Raw genomic sequence first — 26,541 nt, forward strand, 5'->3', positions numbered from 1 at the left:
CCCTACGCAGGGGCCATCAAGTAGGCATGAGTCTCCTAGGGTCTGCTGACAGCTTCGGGGTGACTTCCCCATGCCTTTTGAGTCCCTGAGTCATGTGTTCCATCCTGAATGGCAACAGCAATCTTCTCATAGGGATTTCCTGCATCGTTAAAGCTTTGTGTTCTTGCTGCTGGAGTTACGGAAGCCCCTCAGCCCTGGCTGAGAAAGGAGAAGGTGACCAAAAAGAACCAGAGAGTGCTGTCATTTTGCAGCTCCTGGGGACTTCTCTCCCACTGTGTCCTGCCAGTCTGCCTCATGCCTTCACGCCTCCAGCTCTGTTTTTACCAGTTTCCCAGGTCAGTTTAGGTCTACTGGCCTTTGCCTAGGGCAGGAGCCTCTTTCTAAGAGAACACCTGTTCCCAAGCCCCTTTGCTCCTGCCGCTTGGTGCCTGAGCCCATCCTGGCTTCAGCCCAAATGTGTAATCACACTAAGACTGCCTGCTTTCTGAGAGGACCCGCCCATTTGGTTTGCTTCTGCCTTAGGGTTTTCCCCAGCAACTTTTCCAAGTGGAAATGTAAAATAGTGTATTAAGTGTGAAAAAATAGCATGGTATTTTAAAAATATGAAATAATTCCTCAAAATTAAAAATAAAATTGCTACATGGTTCTGAAATTCAGTTTATGGACATTTGCCCCCAAACGATGGAAACTGGCACCTTAAAGAGACGTTTGTATAGCCACGCTCACACAGCCTTGTTCACGGCAGTCAAGGCAGCACAGAGGTTCTCCATGTTCGTCCGCAGATGAAAGATAAAGGTAGTGCATATCAGGGAGCGTTGTTCAGCTTGAAAAAGGAAGGAGCGGGCACAGTAGGGCACATGCTTAGCATGAGCAATGGTCTAGAGCCAATCCTAGCACCTCTCTTCTCTCTCTCTCTCTCTCTCTCTCTCTCTCTCTCTCTCTCTCTCTCTCTCTCCTCTCTCTTCTCTCTCTCTCTCTCCGTCTCTCTCTCTGTCACACACACACACACACACACACACACACACACACACACACACACCTTTACATATGCTATAGTGTGGATGAACTTTAAGGACATGATGTTGAGGGAACATTCCACCGAGGTACAAATTATATAATGTATAGAGGCAGGGAATAGATAGTGTTTGCCCCAGAATGGGAAGGCGGGGACACGAGAGCGTTAATGTCTAATGAGCATAGAGCTTCACTACTACAAGATAAAAAGAGTCCCAAGGCCGGGCGATGGTGGCGCATGCCTTTAATTCCAGCACTTGGGAGGCAGAGACAGGCGGATCTCTGTGAGTTCGAGACCAGCCTGGTCTACAGAGCTAGTTCCAGGACAGGCTCCAAAGCCACAGAGAAACCCTGTCTCGAAAAAAACAAAAAACAACAACAACAACAAAAAAAGAGTCCCAAGGACGGCTTCTGGGGACTGGCACAAGCCCGTGAATGCAGTGCACTGTACTCTTAAAAATGGTTAAGATGGTAATTTTTACATTATTTTATTACCATTAAAAGGTTATATATTTGCGCCGATGTTCACCTACAACACTTAAGTGCAGTATAAATCATCAACAAAGGCGTAGTATATCATTAAACACAAAGTCTTGCTGATGACATAGAATCTGTCCAGCCTCAGGAGGTCGTGCTGGTAAACTTAACAGGTCAACCGGCTAAGATTATAGAATGGACTAGAAAAGGAATAGTTTCTAAATATTATAAACCAGCAGATGATTAAAAATCAAAATCATGGTGTAGTGATATTTTGTTTGTGTTTTAACAAATAAAGCTTGCTTGAAGAACAAAGCACAGAGCTGAGCCACTAGAAGCCAGGGAGTGGTGGCACACACCTTTAATCCCAGGACTCAGGAGACAGGTAGAGAGTTCAAGGCAACCCTGGGCTGCCCCAGTTGAATATGTTTAAAAGAAACAGAGCTCACACAAAGGTGATCTCAGAATTTGGAATCCTACTTCTTTAATCCCAGCACTAAGGAGGTAGAGATAGGAGTGATATGGTTGGATGGAGAGAGGAATATAAGGTGGGAGGAGACAGAAGCTCAGTGCAGTCTGAGGATGCAGTATGAAGACAGGATTGCCCTTTCTGTTTGAGAATTGGTAGAGGTGAGAACTCTAGTGTCTGGCTGCTCTGCTTCTCTGATCTCTCAGATTTTATCCCATTATCTATGACTCCGAGTTTTTATTGTTAAGCCCAGCTAGAATTTGTGCTACATCATGGGACTAGAGAGAAGGTTCAGTAGTTAAGAGCACTTTTGCTCTTCTAGAAGACCTGGATTAAGGTCCCAACACTCACATTGAATAGCTCACAACTGCCCCTAACTCTAGCTCCAAAGGATCCAACATCTTCCTCTGGCCTTCAAGGGCACCTGCACTCTACTTGAAATGCACACATAGACATGCACATAAATAAAAAATAAATCCTAAAAAAAGTCAAAATTGCCAGTTGGTGATAGTGCATGCCTTTAATCCCAGCACCCAGGAGTTGGATGATCTCTGAGTTTGAGGTCGGTCTGGTAGACAGCATGAGTCCCAGAGAAACCTTGTCTCAAAAAAAAAAAAAAAAGGTCAAAATTATGTCACAGTATTGCAGTTGTATGTGATAGGCACATCTGAACTTAATTAAGGCAATTAATTGCATCCTCGATTCCATAAGGTAGAGAACTATTGATTTCATGATGCACAATTGGATGACAGTAGGTTTTGAATATGAACTTCCAGGCAGGTACGTGGCTTCAAATCCTGGAGTTTCCATTGCTGCCGGGACCAATTGTTTAACCACTTTGTCTTGCTTTAGTTTCCTCAAAAATGGGCTGTTGTGGAAATTAAATAAGAATATAGTATTTAATAAACAATGAAATGTTTAGGGCAGTACTTGACATGTGGAAGGTGGCATGTGGCAGTTGTCGTTATCAGCAATAATTATGACAATTATGGCTATTAGGTTGCTGAGTGACTGTACACAAAACTAACTAATAATGGCTGTGGTCAGCATCCAGGAGTCCTGTGTCATCCCATACCTCCGCCGCTTGCCCATGTTTGAAAGTCCAATGAAAAGCCCTGCATTTATTCTCACTTGGTATTTTTCAAGATGTCCATTAGAGAAGGTGGGGTGTGGACCGGGCGGTGGTGGCTCACGCCTTTAATCCCAGCCCTCGGAAGGCAGAGGCAGGCGGATCTCTGTGAGTTCGAGACCAGCCTGGTCTACAAGAGCTGGTTCCAGGACAGGCTCCAAAGCCACAGAGAAACCCTGTCTCGAAAAACCAAAAAAAAAAAAAAAAAAAAGAGAGAGAAGGTGGGGTGACTGTCGCTACCACTGTGGTCTGTTAAGTAGCTTTTCAGTGGCTTGGGTAAAGTGTCAGACATTTCTCATTAAATTGACAGGTGAGAAGAAGGAACTCCTGCCAAGCTAGAATGTGTCAAAGCTAACAACAGTGCTGATGTCTGCAGGGACAAAATCATCTTAAACTTGGTCCTTTGGGCTGGAGAGATGGCTCAGTAGTTAAGAGTACTTGTTGCTCTTGCGAAGGATCTGAGTGATTCCCAGCACCCATGTGGCAGCTCAGACCCATATCTGTAACTCCAGTTCCAGGGCATCTGATGCCCTCTCTGGCTTCCTTGGGCACTAGGCACATTCATGTTGCCCAGACACACATGCTGGCAAACATACTCATAAAGTAAAAATAGATAAATCTTTTTTTAAAAAGAGAAATAAATTGATTTACATTGATGTTGTTTTTTTATATTATTTATAGCTTAAGACTCTTTTCATAACAGCGGCCCCTTGTTCTGTGATTATATTGTTTGACTGGTTTTAGACCTCCTCGTTCTTTGTGGTATTTTTAATTTCCCTCCATATTTTTGCAGTGTTGGGAAATGAACCCAGGCCTCCTGCCTGCTAAGGGCTTGCCCTGCCTCTGAGCAAAGCTCCCGACCACTTCCCTCGACACTGTCTACTCAGCTAGAACAGAAATGTCAGCGGTGCAGCCCCTGGAATCATCTGGATTCTGAACTGTCTTTTCGCTGCTTAGCCAGAGCGTGATGCTTTGTTCCCTTTCTTAGAACTCGAAATGTTACTCAGTTGCTGGGAAGCCCTGTGTTCTAGACAGGAAGTCCTAGGTCAGGTCGAGTGATTCCTCCCGGGTTCCCATTCCTTTTCTCAGGAGGGGTCTTATTCTCTTATTTACGGATTTCAGAATGGCTTTCGTGTTTTGTTCTCCTTTTCTTTCAACAGCTACCATTAAATAACACCCATACACACACCACTATTTGTGTTTGTTTTTGATGATCCATCCTGAGGGTATATTCCTGTCTGCCTGTCTGTCCCTCCCTCCTTTACTCCCTTCCTCCCTCCCTCCCTCCCTCCCTCCCTCCCTCCCTCCCTCCCTCCCTCCCTCCCTCCCTCCCTCCTTCCTTTGTTCCCTGGGCTGAAAATGAATCTGTAGTCAAGGCTGGCCTGAAACTTACTAAATAGGCCAGGCTGGCCTTGAACTGGTGGTGAGCCACCTGCTCCAGCCCCCAACCCCCGCCAAGTACTAGGATTACAAGCATGACCCCCCATACCTGGTTTGCTCTTTCTCTCTCAAAACTAGCTGCTTCATTCCTAAAACGTGCCTGCCCACTTAAACTGTGCAGAACACTGGTGGTTATTATATTCATAGACTTCCACAGTATCACCGCTGATTTTTGAAGATCTTCCATCTTCCCACCAAAGCCCGTTGTTTCCCCACTTCTCATGGATCAAGGCAACCAGAAGCCCTCCTTTGTCTTTGTAGTTTGCCTCTTGTGGAGACTGCTTTTGAACGTGGCCATGGTCCTCCTCCCTTTACTATCCCTTCTGAAGTAGTTCTGGCACTTGTGTCAAAGACTGCCTTCCCTGCCAGCTACAGGCTTGTCTTTCTTCCTGGAGATGGGTCAGGATTGCAGTAGGTCCCCTGTACTGAGACATGGAGAGCTTGAGACTGGACCCAGGAGAACAGGTACCCGGTACAGAGCTTCAGAGAGAGCCAGCAGGAAGGGTGTGGCAGGCACCTCCCGAGCCCTGAGGGCCAGAGTTAAGTCTCCTCTTTCAGTCAGTGGGCTGTGTTGGCCCCAGGAGAGTAGCTTTTGTGTGCAGCAGTCACGGTTGTGACCTTCAAACTGTTTGGATCGGGATGTGAGAGCTGGGGTGCTCTCCCCCTCACTAGGAGATGAGCTCTTGAAGACCCACCCCTTTACCTTCTTCAGTTTCTCTTCAGTTGTCGGCTCTTTTTCACTTTTATCTGTAAGGTTTTGCTTTTTATCTCACGACTTTTGTCTCACACCGACTTTTCCCACTGTGTCTCCGGAGGATTCCTTGAGTTGGATTTGCAAACCTGATTTCCAGCGGTGGCCTCTCTATTGTTTAATGCCCTTTTGAGTTTTTATTTTTGGCATTCACAGTTTGTTTTCAATTTGTAAGATTTCATTATATTCCTAGAAATTCCCCCTTGAAAATTGATGTATTATTTTCTTTTTCTTTTTCTTTTTTTTTGGTTTTTCGAGACAGGGTTTCTCTGTGGTTTTGGAGCCTGTCCTGGAACTAGCTCTGTAGACCAGGCTGGTCTCGAACTCACAGAGATCCGCCTGCCTCTGCCTCCCAAGTGCTGGGATTAAAGGCGTGCGCCAACACCACCCGGCGATGTATTATTTTCTTAATGGCACTTATTTGAGTTCTTCATGCGTTCAGGGAATTTCGATTGTTTACTGCCGCCACCCAAAGATCTCCTCGAGTTTAGAGGCTTTAAAGAGCAATTTATGGGTGGAGGACAAGGTTCCCTGGGTAAGGTGGAGGCTGGGGTTCAGATCCCCAGGCCCATGTGAAGCCAGATGTGGTAACACATGGTAGCAGTAATGTAGTTCTCTCATGGTGAGTTGGGAGGTGGAGACAGAAGGATCCCTGTGGGCTTCTGAGCCAGCTAGTGTGGCGTATACAGCACTGGACAGCAGGGGAACCCTGCCCCCAATGAGGCAGAAGGCAAGGATGGGTATCTGAGGTTGTTCTCTGAGCCAGCTGCATGCCATGGCGTATGTATGCCTGTCCTCACACACATGAACATGTATACATGCACGTGCATGTGCACACACACGCACACACACAACAATTGGATATTTTCGGTTTAGTCATATGATTCTTTTTATATCTGCTATGGACTGAATGATTACACCAAACTGGGGGCTTAGATGACAGACAAAAGGAGGTCTTTCATGTATTAGAACTCCAAACTGACAACTGGCTTGATTGCTTTGGTTCTCCACATGGCTTCTCCATCCCCATGGTAGTTCCTCTTCAGGGATCTTCCTTGAGGCTTCTCCTAAGCATAACAGCTTAGACTTCCTTACAGCATAACCACAAAATTCCAAGGAAAAGAAAAAGGAAGCCAGGCTTCTTATAGACCGTGTGTGGTGGCTTGAAAGAAAATAGCCCCCAAAGAAATGGCACTAATGGGAGGTGTGGCCTTGTTTGAGTAGGTGTGGTCTTGTTGGAGGAAGTGTGTCATTGTAGAGGTGGGCTTTGAGGGCTCATATATGCTCAAGCTATGCCCAATGAGACAGTACACTTCCTGTTGCTTTCTGATCAAGGTGTAGCCAGCACCATGTCTGCCTGCATGTTGCCATGCTCCCCACCATGTTGACAATGTACTGAATGAACCTCTAAAACTATAAGTGAGCCACCTCTTGTAAACCTTTAAATTTTTTCTTTAATTTTTGAGACAGGACCTCATTATGTACCCTTGGCTAGCCTGGAACTCACTTTGTAGACCAGGCTAGCCTTAAATTCATAGAGATCCACCTGCCTCTGCCTCCTGAGAGCTGGGTTTAAAGGTGTGTGACACTATGTTTGGATTTTTAAAATTTACTTATTGTTATTTCTCTCTCTCCCTCTCCGTGTATGTGTGTGTGTGTGTGCCTGTGTTTGTGTGCACCATGTATATGTAGTGCCCTTGGAAGCCAAGCAAGAGCATCCTTGGATCCCCTGGAACTAGTTAAAGCATTTGTGAGCCACCTGATGTGGATGCTAGGAACTGAGCCCAGGTCTTCTGCAAGAGCCAAAAGCATCCTTAACCACTTCCTAGTCTCTCCAGCACTAGCTTTTGTTTTTTAAAGACAGGATCCTGCATTCTAGTTAGTCCAAGCTGGCCTCAAACTTACAAGGTTCTTGCCGCAGCCTCCCGAGTACTGGGGTTACAGGCACTCACAACCATGTATGTGCTCCTCCTTTTAGACATAAGCTTAGTTTGAACATATCCTTAATTTATAGGAACTGCAATGTCTGTTGTTATTTCTTTGCTTTTTGTTTGTTTGTAGTGCTGTAGGTTTTACCCTGGTTCTTGTGCACACTAGGCAAAGGCTTTACCACTGGGCTAGTCCTTACCCGACAGCTGGTTTTACTTGAGAGAGAAGCTCATTTCACAGTCCAGGCTCCGCCTCAAACTCATGCCCCTCACACCTTGGCTTCCCACGTGCTAGGATTACAAGTGTGTACCGCATGTGTGCCTGGTGCCTGTGGAAGCCAGAAGACAGCGTCGAATCCCTAGGACTAGAGTTAGAGATTATTGTAAGCCACTGTGTGGGTGCTAGAAATTGAACCCAGGCCATCTAGCAGAACAGCCAGTGCTCTTGACTGCTGAGCCATCCCTCCAGCCCTAGTTTTTTAATTTTTAAAATTACTTTTTAAAAAATGCAATATAGTGTGTGTGTGTGTGTGTACACGTATATATGTGAGTCTGAGATCAACACTGAGTATCTTCCCCAGGTACTGTTCACCTTAGTTTTTGAGACAGGGTCTCTCACCAAACCTGGAGCTAATTATTTGCTAGACCGACTGGTCAGCAACACCCATTGATCCTTCTGTCTTACTTTTTTTTGCTGGGATTATCGGTCTCCTGATATATCTGACTTTTATGTGCGGGCTGGGGCTGAACTTGGTTCTTGTGTGGCAAGGACTTGACTTATGGGTTTCTTCTGCCATTAAGTGCTTTGGTGTGTGTGTGTGCGTGCTAGGCATTGAAACAAGGACCTTATTTATGCTGGGCAGGTGTTCTACCACTGAGCTATATCCTAAACCCTCTAATATAGTTTTTGTTTTGGGGTTTTTATTTTATTTTTTGGAGACCCATTTGGCAGAATTTTTAAAAATTCTCTTCTTTGTTTGTTTGTTTTCCAAGATAGGGTTTCTTTTTTTTTTTTTTTTTTTTGGCTTTTCGAGACAGGGTTTCTCTGTAGCTACAGAGCCTGGCCTGGAACTAGCTCTTGTAGACCAGGCTGGCCTCGAACTCACAAAGATCCGCCTGTCTCTGCCTCCCGAGTGCTGGGATTAAAGGCGTGCGCCACCACCGCCTGGCCCAAGATAGGGTTTCTTTGTGTAGCTTTGGAGCCTGTCCTAGAACACCCTCTGTAGACCAGACTGGTCTCAAACTCACAGAGATCCTCCTGCCTCTGCCTCCCAAGTGCTGGGATTAAAAGTGTGCACCTCCACTGCCTGTTTTTTTTTTTTATTTCTCAACACACTGAGAAATATTTATAATTTAATAATTTAACAGTTCCTATGTTTTCAGTGTCTTTGGTATGAAGAATTTACACACAGAACCTTTAAGGAACAAAATAAAATTAGAATCGATGGCAAACAAGCGCATGCATTATTGGTGTTGATGGACAATGTGAAAAAGTGACCACCACAATGTTCTTCAGTCTTTTCTGTTTTTCTCCTCTCTTTTTTTATTTTGGGGTGGGCCTCCAGATGTAAATGAGTGTGAAGTTCCTGGCCTGTGCCGTCATGGAGGTCAGTGTATCAACACTCCTGGGAGCTTTGAATGCTATTGCATGCAAGGATACGTGGCAAAGGACGGTCCCGAGCCCTTCCACCCAAGCACAGACGGCACATCATGCACAGGTAGGCATCTGCCAGAGAGGCAGCATCGGGAGGTGAGACCTGGTGGGTGTCATTTTCTCGTGTTCCGACGTTTACGGATCTGCATTGGAGACATGAGTAGACATCATCTTCACGTATTTTATATGAAATGAAATGAACGACCTAATCAAGATAGAAAGAGTCATGTTAAGGTAAAAAACTGAACAGTCAACTTCAAGGGTTTATAAACTTTAGCAATTCATGAATATTTTGAATTCATGAGGTCTGGTAAGAAGCCAGCATCTCAAAGGTGACCTTGACAATTAAGAAAGTGCACCAAATTTAGGGGAGTTTGCCTCAGATTTTTACTTCATTGGCCAAAGCATCTCATTAGTGAGCATGAGTCAGGACTGATAGCTAATTCCTTCTGCTTTGTGTAGATGCTGTTGTATTACGGAGGGCCGTAAGGACAATCGCTGGAAATGTGCTCAGAGCCTCAGGGAAACGGACCAGTGTTCTTAAAATAGGGCCTGGGGATGTGAGGCACGGGGTGTGGGTGGAGAGGTGGAGGATTCTGAAAACCGTGCATTCGTAAAGAAGGTGACATCTTTTTGTGTTTTAGAAATAGATTGTGGTCCCCCTCCTGAAGTCCCTGGTGGCCACATCACAGGGAATTACAGCTCCACGCTGGGCGGTCAGGTCCGTTACAGCTGCAAAGAGGGGTTTCTCAGCGTCTCGGGAGATGGAATTTCACGTTGCACGGCCCTGGGCACGTGGGAATCTCCGAAGTTACGTTGCCAAGGTGGGTTTTCAAAGCCTTAGCCTCCTGGATAGAGTGTCCTGAAGTTGCTTTTTTTCAGTTTCCTTTTGGGATAGTAAATGTGTTAGATAAATCCAACACGTCGTATTTGTTTCCGGCAGGCTTTACTTGGGTCTCTAGTATTTCCAGGGTCTGTATCTTGTCTGAAAACAATGGCCCTACCTTTTGTTCGTCTGCATTTATAAAATTCTAGTTTTTATTACGCGGTCTTGACTAATGTTTCCAGAATGAAAACCTAAATAGTGGGGTTAACATTGAATGTTTTAATCTTATTCTGACTTGTATGGAAATGATTTTGGTGTTTCAACATGAATTCAGCTTTAAAAAAAAATGTAAAGGTACCTTTATTTATTTATGTGTGCATATGTATGTTTGCTTGTGTACAAGTACATGTGCGTGTGTGTATGTGCGTGTATGTATACAATGTGTGTGCGTAGAGGTCAGAAGACAACTTGACGGAATCAGGTTTCTCCTTCTGTCATGTGCATCCCAGGGATCCAACTAATGCTGTTAGGCTTGGGATAGAAGCGCCTTTTACCCACTGAGCCACATCACTGGCTCTGATCTCAGCTTTTTGATGTGTGTGTATCTATTTATACATTGCATATGGCACTATGTGCCAAGTACATTCTAAACAAAGCCCCTGAGATTGACTCATTTAGTCTTTAGAAGGTCCCTGTGCATAGAGGCGAAGGCTGCACTCTTCAGGCATCAGGAGGTTAAGTTAAGGCCACACAACCAGGGGTGGAACTGGAAGTAGGAACCTGAGATGCCAGCTTCAGAGACTGTGTTTTCAGTCACTTGTTATTCACTTTTCTGTTTACTACTGTGGTTGTTTTTGTTCTTTTTACTTTTTCTATTTCCAACAGTTTCCATTTTAATGGTTCTTGGGTTCCCATATAATCTTAAGGAAGTATCCATCCATGTTCCTTTTACTAGTTTTTAAATCAGACAGTAGCTATTTTTATGTCTTTTAAGCATGGATCTGAAGGTGACTACATACACTTTCTTTTAATCTGTAATGCGAGTTTCACTAATAAATATTCTGATAATGATTAGTATTGTTAGGATGAATTATTTTGAGGCGTTGGCTTCTTATTATTTTAATGAGGATCATATTTGCTAACTATTACTTAGGATTCTTTCCTGAGACTCAAAGGGTGCTGTTTCTGTTATATTTAGTACCAATGACATTCTGAATTTCAAAGTACCAAACCATTTTTTTCTTCCTTGCTCTATAGAATTTTTAGAGATTTGGGAGACTCCATTTGGAAAGCCATCTGGATATGTCACTTTTGGGCACAAGTTAGCCCCTGAAGTGTTTTAAAAGCTCCAATCCAAAGGATCACCTCTGTGGGTAGCAATCCCGAGTGATCTTTATTTACTTTCTAGATTGAAGAGACTTTTGATATACAAAAAAAGAGTAATTGTCATAATTGATATTGATTGTCAATTGACAGGATCTAGAGTCACCAAGGAGACACAATTCTGGGCATGTCTGTGAGGGATTTTCCTACGTTAGGGTAATTGAAGTGAGAGGACTCACCTTAACTCTAGGGAACACATTCCATAGGCTGGGATATATTAAAAATAAAGGACTCACTGAGCACAAATGTCCATTCCTCTCTCCTTGGCTGTGGATACAGTGTGAGCAGCTGGCCCCTTCTGCTATCCTGCCTTCTGTTGGATAGACTGTGTCCCTTCAAACCACGTGACAAACCCTCTCTTTCCTTAGGTTGCTTTTGTCAGGTATTTTTATCACAACAAGAAAAGTATCTAATTTAGCAATGATGGGCAAAGGGACATCTCGATATTCATTAAATCCATTGCACAACTAAGAAGTAGTGTTGTGCCGGGCGGTGGTGGCGCACGCCTTTAATCCCAGCACTTGGGAGGCAGAGGCAGGCGGATCTCTGTGAGTTCGAGACCAGCCTGGTCTACAAGAGCTAGTTCCAGGACAGGCTCCAAAGCTACAGAGAAACCCTGTCTCGAAAAACCAAAAAAAAAAAAAAAAAAAAAAAGAAGAAGAAGAAGAAGTAGTGTTGCATGTGACTAAGTTGATCTTGCTCTGTTCTACTTGTTGGGGTTTTAAACACGTGTAGACACTTTATTGCCATCCTCAGAGTTAAGAAGTTCTAAGGGTACATTTTAGTCCTCAGATTATCTTTCAATGGATCAATTAAGATTGTACATTTAGAATAAAATGTACTTTAGCAACAAAGGAGGCAGTCAGCCGAGGGAAGAGAACTTGCAGACTGAGAGGATTTACAGATGACTTACAGAATGAGTTATTTACAAATTATTTATCCAACAAGGTTTTAGTATCTAGAATATATAAGGAATTTGAAACAGTAGAAAACATAATTTAGTTACTGAATAGGCAAATTGGGGCTGGAGAGAATGGCTCAGCAGTAAGCCTGAACTGCTCTTACAAAGGACCCGAATTCAATTCCCAGTATCCACATGAATATCCACTCTAGCTCCAGGGAATCCCACATACGTGCACAGACACACACCCATATACATAATGATAATACAATAAATAGTTTTAAAAAGAGTACATGCAGCTCTGTGGAAGAAAAATTCAGTATCACTAATCATCAGAGAAATGCAAATCGATTTCCACAGTCATGCCATCTTATCCCATTATCCGGCCATTATCTAAAAGACAAAAACATAATACCGAATGCAGGGAGGGTGAGGAAGACGGGGAACTCTTGATGGGAATGTCAATTAGTGCAACCATTCTAGAAAACACTAAGGAGGTTCCTCAGAAACTACAAATAGAACGACCACTCGGGCGAGCTACCCCACTGCTGGGCATGCATCCAAAGGAAATGACTCAGCAAATCAAAGAGACACCTGCACGTGCATTCCTAACACGACCACTGCCCCCAACAAGGAGTCAAGATGTCATCAGTCTTGGTATCCATCAGTGAAGGCACAGAGTTACATATTCATGTGTATATATATATACACATCAGACTATTGTACAGCCACAAGAAGGTGGGAATCTTGTCATTTGTACCAATATGAATAGGACAGGAAGAGGTTGTTAAAGGAAATGAACCAGGCAAACACTCCACGATCTTCCTTACATGTTGAATCTGAAAAGTTGATCTCAGGCCAGCGAGATGGCTCAGAAGGTAATAGTGCTTAGCACTGAGCCAGACGACCTGAGCTTGACCCCCAAGGCCACATGGTGGAAGGAGAGAGCCTACTCCTGTAAACAGTCTTCTGACTTCCACATGGTGTCATGACTCACACCTATACACACACAGACACCTACATACACCTACATACACCTAAAGCCACACATACCTACCTACCTACCTACACACACACAAAGCCTTGACATAAAAAAGTTTAAAATTAAACCAGGCTTGCTGGCATATGCCTTTAAACCCAGCAGAGCCAGGAGGATCTCTGTGAGTTTGAGGCCAGCCTGGCCTCATAGTGACGTGTCAGACAGCCAGGGCTATGTAGAGACCCCGCCTCAAAACAAATGAACAAACAAACAAAGCTCAATATTAAAACAACGTAAAGTTCACCTCCTGGAAGTAGAAACTAGGTGGTGGTCTTCAGAGACTGGGAAGTGTTCTAGAAAGTTCCACGGGACACCATCTACCCTGTTCTTTGAAGCAGGAGCTCTCACTTTCATTTTCTTGCTTCAGAACTACTTGTTTTTGTTTTTTTAATATAATATTGTAATTAATACTTTGGGAATTTCATGCAACGCATTAATTATATTCACCTCCCCACTCCTTTTCCTAACTCTACCTGGGCCCACCCCTTCCCTTGCGACTCCATTCTGATTCCATGTCCTTTTTTTCAAAACAAGCCCCTGAATCCAGTTTGTGCTCTCCTGCATGTGGGTGCGGGCCATTCCTTGGAGGGTGGTCAGCACACCAGGGGCCACACCCTTACAGAGAACTGACTCTTCCTCTCCCAGCGGCCATCAGCTGTCCACAGCTCCTGGGGGTGGAGCTCCACGGACCTCTTCCTGCACAGTGCTAGAATGTTGTCTGGTTGATCTCCTGCAAGTCATGTGCCGGCAGCCACAGCTGCTGTGACTTCATGTACAGTGGTATGCAGATCCTGTTTTGTATGGAAGACACCGTTTTGCTTGAGTTCCTGTGCTTTCTGCCTCTCTTTCTGTTCTGGTTCTGAGCCTTGGGGTGGGGAGAGCGCGGAATGTGTGGTGGACCGTGTGGCGTTTACTCGGTGCATGTGGTCCACTGCTCCACTGACAGTCTCTCGCTTTCACCTGAACCTTATTGATTCATCGAGGCTGCCCAGCTAGCCAGCCCCAGGGGTCACCTGTCTCTCCCTCCCTAGCACTGGAATCACAAGAACTACAAGTGTGCCTGGCGGTGGTGGCGCACGCCTTTAATCCCAGCACTCAGGAGGCAGAGGCAGGCGGATCTCTGTGAGTTCGAGGCCAGCCTGGTCTACAAGAGCTAGTTCCGGGACGGGCACCAAAGCTACAGAGAAATCCTGTCTCGAAAAACCAAAAAAAAAAAAAAAAAAAGAACTACAAGTGTGCACCATCATGCCTGGTGCGTGTGCGGCGGTGGTGGGACAGACGTCAACCCCAGGTAGCATTCCTCAGGGGTCATCTGCTTTGTTTTTTGTTTTGTTTTGTTTTGCTTTTAATTTGGGATCTCGCCCTGGGACCTGGGACTTGTGGTGAGCCCCAGATATCTGTCCATCTCTGTCTTTCCAGCATAGGGGTCACAAGTGCCTACCACCATGCTCTGGGGAGCAAACTCAGGCAGGCCCTGTGTGCATAGCAAGTACTTTGCTGACTGAACAGTCTTTGCTGACAGTTTGGAACAGTCTTTAAACATTTTCAATCTTCCTTGGGGGAAAAAGACACAATTTTAAAAATAACCAGAGAATAGGAATTCAAAGTTTCCATCACATGCACGGGTAAATGTTCAAGGATACGGGACTGCTAACCACTCTACTTTGACCATGACACATTGTGTGTACCTGTATTGTATTGAGTTATCAGTCTGTACTGCATTAGCAAATGTGATTAGGGCTTGTGCTGCTGGTCTGACACACAAACTAGAGTTACCTGAAAGAGGGAACCTCAGCTGAGAAAATGCCTCCAAAATATCCGGCTGTAAGGCATTTTCTTTATTAATGATTGATGGGGAAGGACCCAGCCCATTGTGGGTGGTTCCATCCCTGGGCTGCTGGTCCTGGGTTCTGTAAGAAAGCAAGCTGAATAAGCCAGAGGAAGAAAGCTGCACCCACCTTGGCCTCTGCAACAGCTCCTGCCTCCAGGTTCCTGCCCTGTTCTACAATGAACAGTAGTAAAGATGTGTGAGCCAAATTAACCCTTTCCTCCCCAGGTTGCTTTGGTCATGGTGTTTTATCACAGCGATAGTAACCTTAACTAAGATACAGGTCAAGTACAAAGAAGAAAAAATGTAGCAAATTGTGTTATGTGATTTTTTTTTTTTTTTACTCTTTTGGCTTTTTGGGGGTTCCGCCACTCTGCTACCAAATAAATCACACATGGAGGCTTATTCCTAGTTATAAATTCCCGGCCTTGCCAGCCTTTCTTAGCTTAAATTATCCCGACTACCTTTGACCTCTGGGCTTTTATCTTTCTTAATTATGTATATCTTACTTTCCTTCTTATTCCATTGCTGGGTGGCTGGCCCCTAATGTCCTCCATCTCCTTGTTCTCCTGTTCTTCCTTCTCTCTCCTCCCAGATTTCTCCTTCTATTTATCCTCTCTGCCTGCCGGCCCTGCCCATCCTTGCTCCTGCCTCGCTATTGGCCGATCAGCTCTTTATTAGACCATCATGTGTTTTAGACAGGCAAAGAATCACAGCTTCACAGTTAATCAAATGCAGCCTAAACAAAAGTAACATACCTGAAAATAACATTCCCCAACAAAACTGCATCTATAAAACCTGGGCTTTAGCTGGGTAGTGGTGGAATACACCTTTAATCCCAACACCCAAGAAGCAGAGGTGGACAATCTCTCTAAATTCAAGGCTAGCTGGTCTACAAAGTGGAGTTCTAGGATGGCCAGAGCTACACAGAGAAACCCTGTGTGTGTGGGGGGGGATCCAAAACCTGGGGCTCATATAGAGGACTCTGTCATGCAGCTGTCTGAACTGAGAGCAAAGGAAGGTAATTTAGAAGAGGGAGCTTTTCCATTCCCCCAGGGCATTGTTAAAGAGTCATTCCTGTTTCCCCCTGCAGGCCCACAGCCTCCTCCACCCCTGTGTCACCACAGAGCCCCAGTTTCTCGCTGCCTCCTCTGCTCCCCTTGAAGAAGCATCCTTCTTCTTTACCCCTCCGCCTTCCCTTGGCTCCCGAATCTGGGCCATGTGCCTGTCGACACTGTATTTTTAGCTGGGTTCTAAAACTACGGGAATTGGGAATTCCACCAAACACACCCTGAAACTGTGAATTTGGCTGCTATGGAGCAGGGTGCCTGTGAGGGGGACAGCTGGGTGTCAGGCTGTGGCTCTGGGGGTTGGTGATGGGCTTCCCTTATCAGAGAATAAGTAGTTAATGGCTGACATTGGTCTTCCGGTCTCTGTATCCCCTGGAGTAGGGCCGGAAGTATGGAGTCCTCCATTCCATTAGACCTGAAATGGTACTAGAATGTGAGTCTGAGAGCTTCCACACCAGCCCCAGTGTCCCCCTTCCCACTTAGGTGACTGTATTGAAACGCCTGTCACACATTTTCATTAGCTCAAGGGAAACGAGAGAACTGCCTTCCTGAACCTCCCATAAACCTGTTATTTCGTCTTTTTCAGAGAAGACACAAGCTACCAGAGGCAGGTTAAAGGACTTACAGTTTTGAGTTACAGCCCAGTGGTGAGCAGAGGGCAGGGGATTACTGTAACTGGGCTGCTAGTTTAGGATTTCTATTGCTGTGATGTAACCATAACCTAGAGCAAGCTGGGGAGGAAAGGGTTTATTTGGCTTTCGCTTCCACTGTTCATCATGGATGGAAGTCAGGACAGGGACTCAAGCAGGTCAGGAACCTGGAAGCAGGGGCTGACGCAGAGGCCGTGGAGGGGAGCTGCTTACCTGCTTGCTCCTCATAGCTTGCTTAGCTGGTTTGCTTATAGAACCCAGGACCACCAGCCCAGACATTGCACCATCCACAATGGGGTGGGGGTGGGGGGCGGGGGCTCACTGGGTAGCCCTGGCTGTCCTAGAACTCACTCTGTAGACTGGGTATCCTTGAACTCACAGAGATCCTCCTGCCTCTGCCTCTCAAGTGCTGGGATTAAAGGCGTATGCCACCATGCCTGGCTAGATGTGAAATTCTTCAATCTTCATGTTCTCTCAATTATTTGTTGACCATCCAGAGAGTCTGTTTACCACTGGAACATTAAAATGAAGGGCTCTAATGCTACCCTTTGAGAAGAGAAACCCCCACATGGCGGCCCGAAAGCCTTACAAATGATTAACACCTCTACCAATAGGAGATCTTGACAAGCGTGCACTACCCCCCCATTCTCGCTCCTAACACACGTTTACCCACCCTGTCACCTCCTCCGCAACTTCAGAAGTGTTTCAGTTCTAGCTGTTTCCAAACTAGACACTAGTTATTGACAGTGCGAGTCGTTGTGTGAAATGGAATTTTTTTCTTCCAAACGAGCTCTCTCTATGAACATGATTTAGAGAAGATACGTTGTTCTTCAGGACTAAAGTGATAGAAGGCTTCATATTACAAAATACAACCAAAAGAAATTTTTGCCTTCCTCCGGCCTTAAGGGCAAGTGGCCTTTTGGGTACTAATGAGTTCATTAGCTTCATTCGGGCAGCTAATAAGCCTCTGTGCACAGAGAGCGTCATGGCATAGAATAATTCTCCCGTTTCCCTCTGACAGTTACAATAGCATTTTCTAAATCCAGCTTCCCCCAACCTGAAGCATTATATTCCAGCCCTGCTCCCAACCCATGGTGGACACATGTAGTGCCCAAACAACCCTGCGGGGAGGGTCTAATGATATTCAGTCAAATTCAGAGCGTGCTGGTCCGTGTGAGGAGCTCTGCTGCCAATCACAGATTTTAGCTTCTTTCCTCAGGCTGTATCACTTGCAGGTGAACAAGGTCAATGCCCTTAACAGTGTAGTAACCCCACACCTGCAGGGGTATTTCAAAATATAGGATGGTAGGTTCAATCCACAAAGCCCAGGACTTGTGCTGGTTTATCTGATTCCAAATACCAGGGCAGTGTAGACTCTGGGCTCAGTCTGCGTAGATCGCTTGGGCTCTTACAAACCCCGTGTTCCACTACGCTCCAGGTGCCTTCTAAACTTTTGATTTGATCCAATTATTGCTGGATAAAAATAAAAATTGACTTTAATATGATTTTTTTAACCTTGCACACTTTTTGTTTGTTTGTTTGAGACAGGGTTTCTCTATAGCTTTGGAGCCTGTCCTGGCTCTAGCTCTTGTAGCCCAGGCTGGCCTTGAACTCACAGACATCCGCCTGTCTCTGCCTCCTGAGTGCTGGGATTAAAGGCGTGAGCCACCCCCAACCCCGGCATTTCTGTAGAGTTTTATATGTACTTATTTTTCTGGGAATATTTTTGGGGGGAGTTGGAGTCAACAGTACAATGGCTGTGCTATCCATTTTCCCGGGGACTGGCAAGACACCTGCCAGAACCCCTGGGCACGCTTGGTCACTTTCTTTGCTTTTTTAGCTTATCATCGATTGATTTCTAAACAGTCTTGGGTGAAGCCTTCTCTTACCCTGCTGCTTCCGTCATCAATCCCCACCGTTGTGCCAGTGTTTCTAATAAACAGCAGCCAATGGGGGGGCATTGCGGTGCGGTCAGTTTTGATTAAATGCCGCACATGAATTGCCTGTAGCTTTCGTCAGGCAGATCTCTTTCTGGAGTGTTTTCATGGGTAGGAAGACACCCACACCTCAAGAGAAGATGTGACTTTCTACTATGAACGTGGTCTCTGGAACTTGCACAATACAGTCCTCCCACCAGGAAGACGAGGGAGACCTATTTTGAAACTGATTGTTCAAATAACATTGTAGACAATGGGAGACGCAGGGAAAATTCCCGGCCATGCTCATAATGAGTCGACTGTATTCCTAGCACAGGTTCAGGCGTCCTTACTTAATACTGTAATTAGCCAGGGAAACATGCTCTTTAATGAGCAACCACATGCATGTGCCATGCAAATTTGTGCTCTTCATCTTTCTTTCCTTTGCATAATAACTGTTCTAATGTTTATTTCCTTGTGATGGTACGGGTTTTAGAAGGTTTTAATATAGAAATTTAATTTAGTACTTTGTTGGCTGGACTGTTGATAGGAACAACTTTAAGCTTGTGGGGGTATCTGTGGCATGACATAGCAAAGAAATGGTTCCATCCAAGTCCAGCATGGTGAACCAGGGAGGTGGTTTTCTTTTCTTTTCTTCTCTTTTCCTTTCTTTCTTTCTTTCTTTCTTTCTTTCTTTCTTTCTTTCTTTCTTTCTTTCTTTCTTTCTTTCCTTTCTTCCTTTGCTTTGCTTTGTTTTGCTTTGCTTTGCTTTTTTTGTTTTGTTTTGCTTTGTTTTGTCTTTTGAGATAGACTCAGAGGATAAGAGCACTGGCTGCTCTTCCAGAGGTCCTGAGTTCAATTCCCAGCAACCACATGGTGGCTCATAACCATCTGTAATCTGTAATGAGATCTGGTGCCCTCTTCTGTCCCACATGGATAAATGCAGGCAGAATATTGTATATATAATAACTAAATAAATAAATAAATATTTTAAAAAATACAGATTGCACTTCTGAAGGAAAACATGAGGTGCTTTCTGAGAATGGCTTTCATCACTTAACATGGTGCTCTGCAGTCCCAGACAGTCCCCTGGAGCCTAATGCTTTAATTATTCTTTAAGGCTGGGTGATGCTCTATTGAATGAGTGATTCTGTGTTTCTGTATGTGTGTAGAGCACACAGGCTGATTCCTTATTTGATAGTTATAAATAGCCCATCAATAAATACAAACAAGTGTGTATCTCTGTAGCATTTTGACTTAGACTTCTTACAATACATGTACCAGGAATGGGATAGCCAGATCACATGGTATTCTGTTTTAAGTTTCTGAGGAACCTTGTCCTTCCATGTTGGCAGTCCTATACTCCCACCAACAGTGAGCTACACTTAGTGATTCCTAGTCAGCATTTGTTGTCTTGAGCTATTTTATTTGATTGAGGTGTTCTCCAGTTCTTCACATGGCTGGATCATCCCTCGGGTCCTAATGAAGAGGTTCCATCTCCAGAGAGTTCAGAGACTCTTCCTGATCCTGTATTGGAAATGCCATCACATTCTCTTACTTAATGTTTAATTGTTACCACAGTCTGAATCCATCTGATGATTTTTTTGTCTATTGACCCACTAGGTTCTCTGAGAGCGACAACTTTGTCCATGTGTTCAGTGCTCAAGTGACCAGCATGAGCTAGTTACTCCACAAACAGACGCAGCATGGAACAAATTAGCACAGACCACAAGAGATGAGGGAACCCGCAGCTCTATCAGTTAGAAAGATTGGTCCTAGAGAAGGATTCCTCTGGGTCTGAGGGAGAAAGTGCTCCTGCAAGAGCAAGGATAGGTAGAGGGGAAAATACTGGATGATCTCAGAGATGGAGCAGCTCTTGAGTGAGCTCTGGGACCCCCCCTAATGACTTCTGTGACGTTGAATGCCTGTCGTCCACCTGTATGATGGGAAAATGCTCCTCCTTACCGTGGAGGGTTGCTACAGGCAGTAATTCTTTAGTCTCTGAGCCCTATTGGAAATTCATGTGATGATTAAAGATATTCATTCACACCATCATTTCATTCAGATTCCATCGCTGTGAGCTCCAGCTAGGACAGCCTGGTCCACACAGGAAGAGACTGCAAAAACATGCATGTGCATGCACGTGGGCTCATGTGTGTGCACACACACACAAAACCAAGCAAACCGCCGCACAAGAAAAATCAAAGCAACAAATGGCAAAAACAAAAATCTCACCCCAAATTCCAGCTGGGGATGTGCATCAAAATCAGCCGAGTTTTGTAAAAATGTGGGTGTCTAAGTCCTCTACTAAGAACTCCTGATCCAGAGGAGTTCTCTCTGGGTAGAGACAGGGGAACTATGTCATCATACGAGCAACAAAATACCTGTCACAAACTATTCCAAGGATGAGCGGTTTCTCTTGGATCATGTTTTGGGAGGTATAGTCCAACATGGTGAGGAAGGCACGAAGGAACATGGCCGGAGAGTCTGGATTCATGGCAGTGACAGCTTATGAAGTAGCTTGTTGTATCCGCAAAAGTGAGGAAGCAGAGAAATTGGCTGGAGTCAGGACCAGTCTGTATAATAAACCTCAAGATCTAGTAGCCCACAGTAGCCCACGTCACACAGGAAGGGTCTGCATCCCAAAGTTTCTACAGCTTCCCAATGGAGTACCACAAGTTAGGAACTAGGTCTTCAAACACTTGAGCCTCTGGGAGACATGTCACAGTGAAGTCATATCCTCTACTGCTGGCCTCAATAGGCTCAGGGCCATCACAGAGTGAAACACATTTAGCCCAACTCCAAGGATCCCTGTAGTTTTAACAGTTTCAACACTGGTCAAAAGTCTCCAGTATGAAGTCTTTTTCTGGGCCATAGGCATACTTCAGGCTGTCACCTAAAAACACAAGTTATGTATTTCTAGTACACACTGGCTGTCAGAGGAAATCTTGCCATCCCCAGATGGAGGAATTTGATGATAGCAAGAAAAGGCTAGACCAAAACAAAGCTGAAACCCATCAAGGAAGCGCCAGCCTCTGAAGCTATGTGTCCAGTATCCAGAGCTTGTGCCATCATCACCTGCGACTCCAAGGGCCTTGAGTAGCTCCACCCATACAGCTCTGGTACCTGAAGTACAAGTGTTCTTTCTCTTGGGCCAGCTCTGCTTGGTACCTGGAGCGTCCTGGCATACAGCCACATTTCTGGCGCGTCAACCGTGACCTTCATATTCATGCACAGCTCACTCAGGAGCCCCATGTACAGAATCCAACCCTGCCACACATTGCTTGGCCTCGGTGTCTTCCTTTCTTGAGATCTTGATGAAACCCTCCATGACCCTATAGCATTTGCTTTCCATATTCCCGCAGAACTAGCACCAAATTCCACTGTCAATTGGAGATGTTCCTGGTCTTCATTTTCCACACTTGTAGTGGTCTCTGATGCCTGCCTGACTGCAGGCTAACATTTCCTAGGCAGTCTCTGTTTGAGCAGGGGCAGAAAATCCTGCAGCGGCTCCCCCTGCTTACATATTCCTTTTTGGGAAGGCACTCTCTTTGAAAAGTAAGTTTTAAAATTAGTTTGCATTTGTTTAACAATGTAAAGACGTGCTGCTTTTGTTTATTCTGTGTGTGTTTAACTCTGTGAAGCTGTGTTACTTTGCCTGTCTGAAAACACCTGATGGTCTAATAAAGCACTGAACAGCCAAAGACGAGGCATGAGAAAGGACAGGTGGGGCTGGCAGGCAGAGAGGATAAATAGAAGAAGGAATCTGGAAAAAGAGAAAGGAGCAAGAGAACAAGGAGAGGAGGACATTAGGGGCCAGCCCCCCAGCCCCCCATGGAGTAAGAGTGAAAGTAAGATATATAGAAGCAAGAAAGGTAAAAGTCCAGAGGTGTAAGGTTGTCAGGATAATTTAAGAAAAGCTGGCTAGAAACAAGCCAAGCTAAGGCAAGGCATAAATAAATAAGAATAAGCCTCCATGTGTGATGGGCCCCCAAAGAGTCCAAAGAGCGAAAGAGTAAAAACAAATACCATTCTGGCATTCCAACAAGACTCTTTGTCAGCGTGCGGCACAAATAGACCCTCGCTCAATCCCAACAGAACCCTTGTTCTCTGAAACCTCATGAGCTTGGCCTTCACCATCACTTCTCTTGGTGGTCAGATCTTCCCAGCTTCCACTAGAATGACCCATTCGGCTCTGCTTGCAGCAGTGGTTTTCATCCTGTGGGTTGTGACTCTTTGGGGGGTTCAAAAGACCCTTCATAGGGGTCACATATCAGAGATTCTGCTTATCAGATATTTATATTACAATTCATAATAGTAGCAAAGCTATAGTTATGAACTACAACAAAGTAACTTTATGATTGAGGTCATCACAGCATGAGAACTGTATTAAAGGGTCACAGCATTAGGAGGGTTGACAGTATAGTAAGGCTTCTTTAACCCAGAGCTCTAAATTCTCCAACGTTCCCCCAACAAGCTCGTTCAGAAGGCCAGTTGGAGGAATTAAGCCAAGTCGCTGTATTTGGAGTAGACATTAGAATGAATCATTATTTTCTGGAAGGACTTTGACCTTGAAGATTCCTTGTGGAAAGCAATGTTTGCTTCCCATGATCTGTAGAATTGTTTTGCTGAAGGACCATTGCAGCCGCCCCATGACTTTGGTCACAAGATGCCTCAGGCACACCTGAGGCTCCTGTATTATTGTGTATTGCACACAATACATAGCAGACACAGAGCCATGAGGGCCTGTGATGCTGTCCTTCAGTAAGACATGTAAATTACATTAGGGACCTTGGCATGAGGAAGTACTTTGTGTGACAATGGATAAATATGCCGGTGTAAGGTTGTTTGGGGTTCAGTCCTTCAGAAAGGCTGAACCTTCCTGGTGCCACAAAGGACTTAAAATCATTTCACCCTAGAATGCCTTCTTTCTTCAACTGACCCTTGCTACACAGAACATCCCAGCAAGGCCTGTGAACCACACAGTCAAGTTTACACAGCTGTGACCTCACTTCCTAGCACTGATTTCTGTGTTAGTTGTTCTCCTGGTCACTGTGGCAAGAGAACTAATGGGAAGAATGATTTATTGTAGATCATAGTTGAAGGGAAACAGCCCTGTTCCGTGGCTAGTTCTGTCCATGACAGCCAGGAGCTCATGGCATACCTTACGTCTTGGAGGACGGGGAAGTAGAAGGGTCTAGAAGCAGGGCAAGGTAGTGTCCCAGGCTTATGTTCAGGAGTACGTGTCTCCCAGTGTGGACCGACACTCAAGAGGTTCTGCAATCTCCCCAACCAGTACCACTGGCCAGAGAGCAAGTCTTCAAACGTGGAGTCTACTGCACACGAAGACCTAATAGTCAACATGCATGCGTTTCATATGCTCCCTATGCCATTCTTATCGAAAAGTGTTTTGTTCAAATCACACAGTATTTCTAAATCCCTCCTCCAGGGGATTGTGCAACTTGAACGTCTCTGTAATGGGAGCTCACAGAACTCTAGGTACTGTCTGCCTTTTGAATTTTCCTCTCTAGAGACCAAGTCAATGGTTTCTCATCAATCTGGTAAATATTTTTTACTGTAAATTATAAACTTCCTGCAATCACAACTAAAATCTTCATGCTTTCCATTGTTCTTGAATATGTTTGAGATGGAAACCAACCTTGTTATTGTCTCTTCCACATTCTTACTCTCTTAGAACCTATGCTCCTCTATTAAGAATCTATTTCTGGGTTCCTTTTCTTTTTTTTTTCATCTTTTCTTTTCTTTTTGTTTTGTTTTTGTTTTTTTGAAACAGGTTTTCTCGGTGTAATGGTCCTGGATGTGCTGAAGCTTGCTTTGTAGACCAGGCTGGCCTCAGACTCACTGAGATCCACCTGCCTCTGTCTCCCAAGTGCTGGGATTAGGCGTGAGCCACCACCGCCCAGCTTGGGCTCCTTTTCTAACATAACTACTGAGATCTTTAGGAGTCCATATTCAAGGTACACAAAAGTGTATATATATATATATATATGTTTTGGGTTTTTTCGAGACAGGGTTTCTCTGTGGCTTTGGAGCCTGTCCTGGAACTAGCTCTTGTAGACCAGGCTGGTCTCGAACTCATAGAGATTCACCTGCCTCTGCCTCCCGAGTGCTGGGATTAAAGGCGTGCGCCACCACCGCCCGGCACAAAAGTGTATTTTTAATTTCAGTTCTTCATTGATGTTTCAATTTCCAACCCTTCTCTGTTATTTCCTCTTCTATTTGCTCTAGTAAATCCTAGCTTAAACTAGAAATTTTTTATACAAGCGACTGGGCAGCCTTAGGAAACATTAACTACTTGTTTGGTTGACTGCTCGTGTACACACAAATATTACTGATGGATAGCAATATTTGGGGCCAGTAGAGGTTTGATGCTGGAAAAACACTATGAGGGCCAAGGGGTCTTGTATTTGGTAAACATGTATGAAAAGGGAACAGATCCCTGTAAGCAAACATGGACCTAAGTAGATAGAGATAGAGCTGGGACTTTATGAAGACACCGCTTTATTCTGGTCCCATAACTGCTTGTGATTTGAGTTTGTGTTGACTGAAAGCTCACTTTCAGCCAGAATACTGTTGAGGTGGGCTGGGCTGTTGTGTGTATTATAGTTCTTTGGGTAACTCCAGTGGCAACAGATGAGAACGCTGATCTAGGAAGTGTTTCTTAGGGAAGTAATTCTAGTTCCTACAACACAGTCTCTCTGACTGGCCTGGAACTCACTCACAGAAATCCTCCTGCTTCTGCCTCCCAGGTGCTGGGATTAAAAGCTTACCTTGAATTTCAAATCCTCCTGCTTCTGTCTCCTAAATGCTGGGGCGCAGCTAGGCACCCCTACTCTCTGTTTAGTGGGAATGGGGATGAACTTCAAGCGTGCTTCTGAGGGCGCTACCCACTGAGCTGCATTCCCAGTCCCCCTTACGTTTGCTATTCTTTCTAGAGTAGCATTGCCCCTGTGAACTGCCCTCTGACAGAGTTAGCTTTACACGGTCCCTAAGCCTCCCTGCTCAAGTTTTAGTGGAAAATTTTGGAATCGTGTTTCTGTTACTAATTGTTTTATGTTGCTCAACCTTTAGTCTCCCCATCCCCATTTCTTAAGACAGGCCTAGCCTGAGTCCTTTTCTTGTCAGACTAGGTTACTTTTGATGCTGGGTGTGGGTATGGATAGGAACTACAAGACTATTGACAGACAATAAGCAGTATTCAAGTTCCTATGTATTTTTTTAAACACACATTATACAGTCCATTGCTAAGCATATGTGTGTGGTTAACTTTGGAATCAAAGGGAAACCATGCAAAGGGAGACTTCTGGATATTTAGATGAAACCCTCTGTCTGTCTTAGTACCGTGCCTTTGTACCCTGGGCATCTTTTCACACTTGCTCAGTAGCATTGTGGCTTGTTCATCTAATTTTCTCTAGCTCTTCTTGGGCGTCTTGTAGCCAAGGCTAGCTTTAAACTCTTATTCTTCCTGCCTTCCCTTCCCGGGTGCTGGGATTATAGGTGGAACACCAGACCTAACACCCAATTCTATTTTGATAAACATTTGGGTGGTTTCTGATGTTTCAATATTAAAGACAGAATTGCATATTGATCCATATTTATTTGCTTGCTTTGTGTCTTTTTTTTCCAAAATGACTAAAAAAAGCGGGGAGGGGGGACCCAAAAGGATGTTGGCAAAGCAGGCTTAGGTCTGAAAGATGAACCCCATCACCGAAGTCATCCCAATCAGTGAAATTTAAAGAAGGGAACGAAATAAAGCTCAGAGGTCATGAACAATGTCTGCAGCCGGAGGATGGGAGAGGAGGGTAAGATGTGATCTTTTTATCCAACAAGTGTTTGGTTTTGGAGACAGTGTTTCACTCTACAGCCCAGGATGGTCCTTCAACGTCCAGCCCCCCTACTTCAACCCCTTAAGCGCTGGGCTTACAAGTATTTATTAAGTCAGTATATTATTAGATTCTTTTGCGTTTTTGTCAGAAAAGACATACAGAACATTTTTGAAAGTTGTCAGTGTCTGACTGATGATGACTGCCTTGTGTTCTGAGGTC

The 26,541-nt window shown here is 44.7% G+C and overlaps 1 protein-coding gene across 3 annotated transcripts in view; it reads left to right on the forward strand.

Annotated features, from left to right (window-relative positions):
* Positions 1 to 26,541, forward strand: part of Susd1 (sushi domain containing 1) — a 121,353-nt gene that overhangs the window by 20,764 nt on the left and 74,048 nt on the right. For all 3 annotated transcript variants that reach the window (XM_057790813.1, XM_057790811.1, XM_057790812.1), the window contains exons 4-5: positions 8,774 to 8,926; positions 9,507 to 9,686. In XM_057790813.1, coding sequence (XP_057646796.1) covers positions 8,774 to 8,926; positions 9,507 to 9,686 — 333 coding nt within the window. The remainder of the gene's footprint in view (positions 1 to 8,773; positions 8,927 to 9,506; positions 9,687 to 26,541) is intronic.

Source organism: Chionomys nivalis, chromosome 16 (genome assembly GCF_950005125.1).
Source record: "Chionomys nivalis chromosome 16, mChiNiv1.1, whole genome shotgun sequence".
Taxonomy (NCBI): domain Eukaryota; kingdom Metazoa; phylum Chordata; class Mammalia; order Rodentia; family Cricetidae; genus Chionomys; species Chionomys nivalis.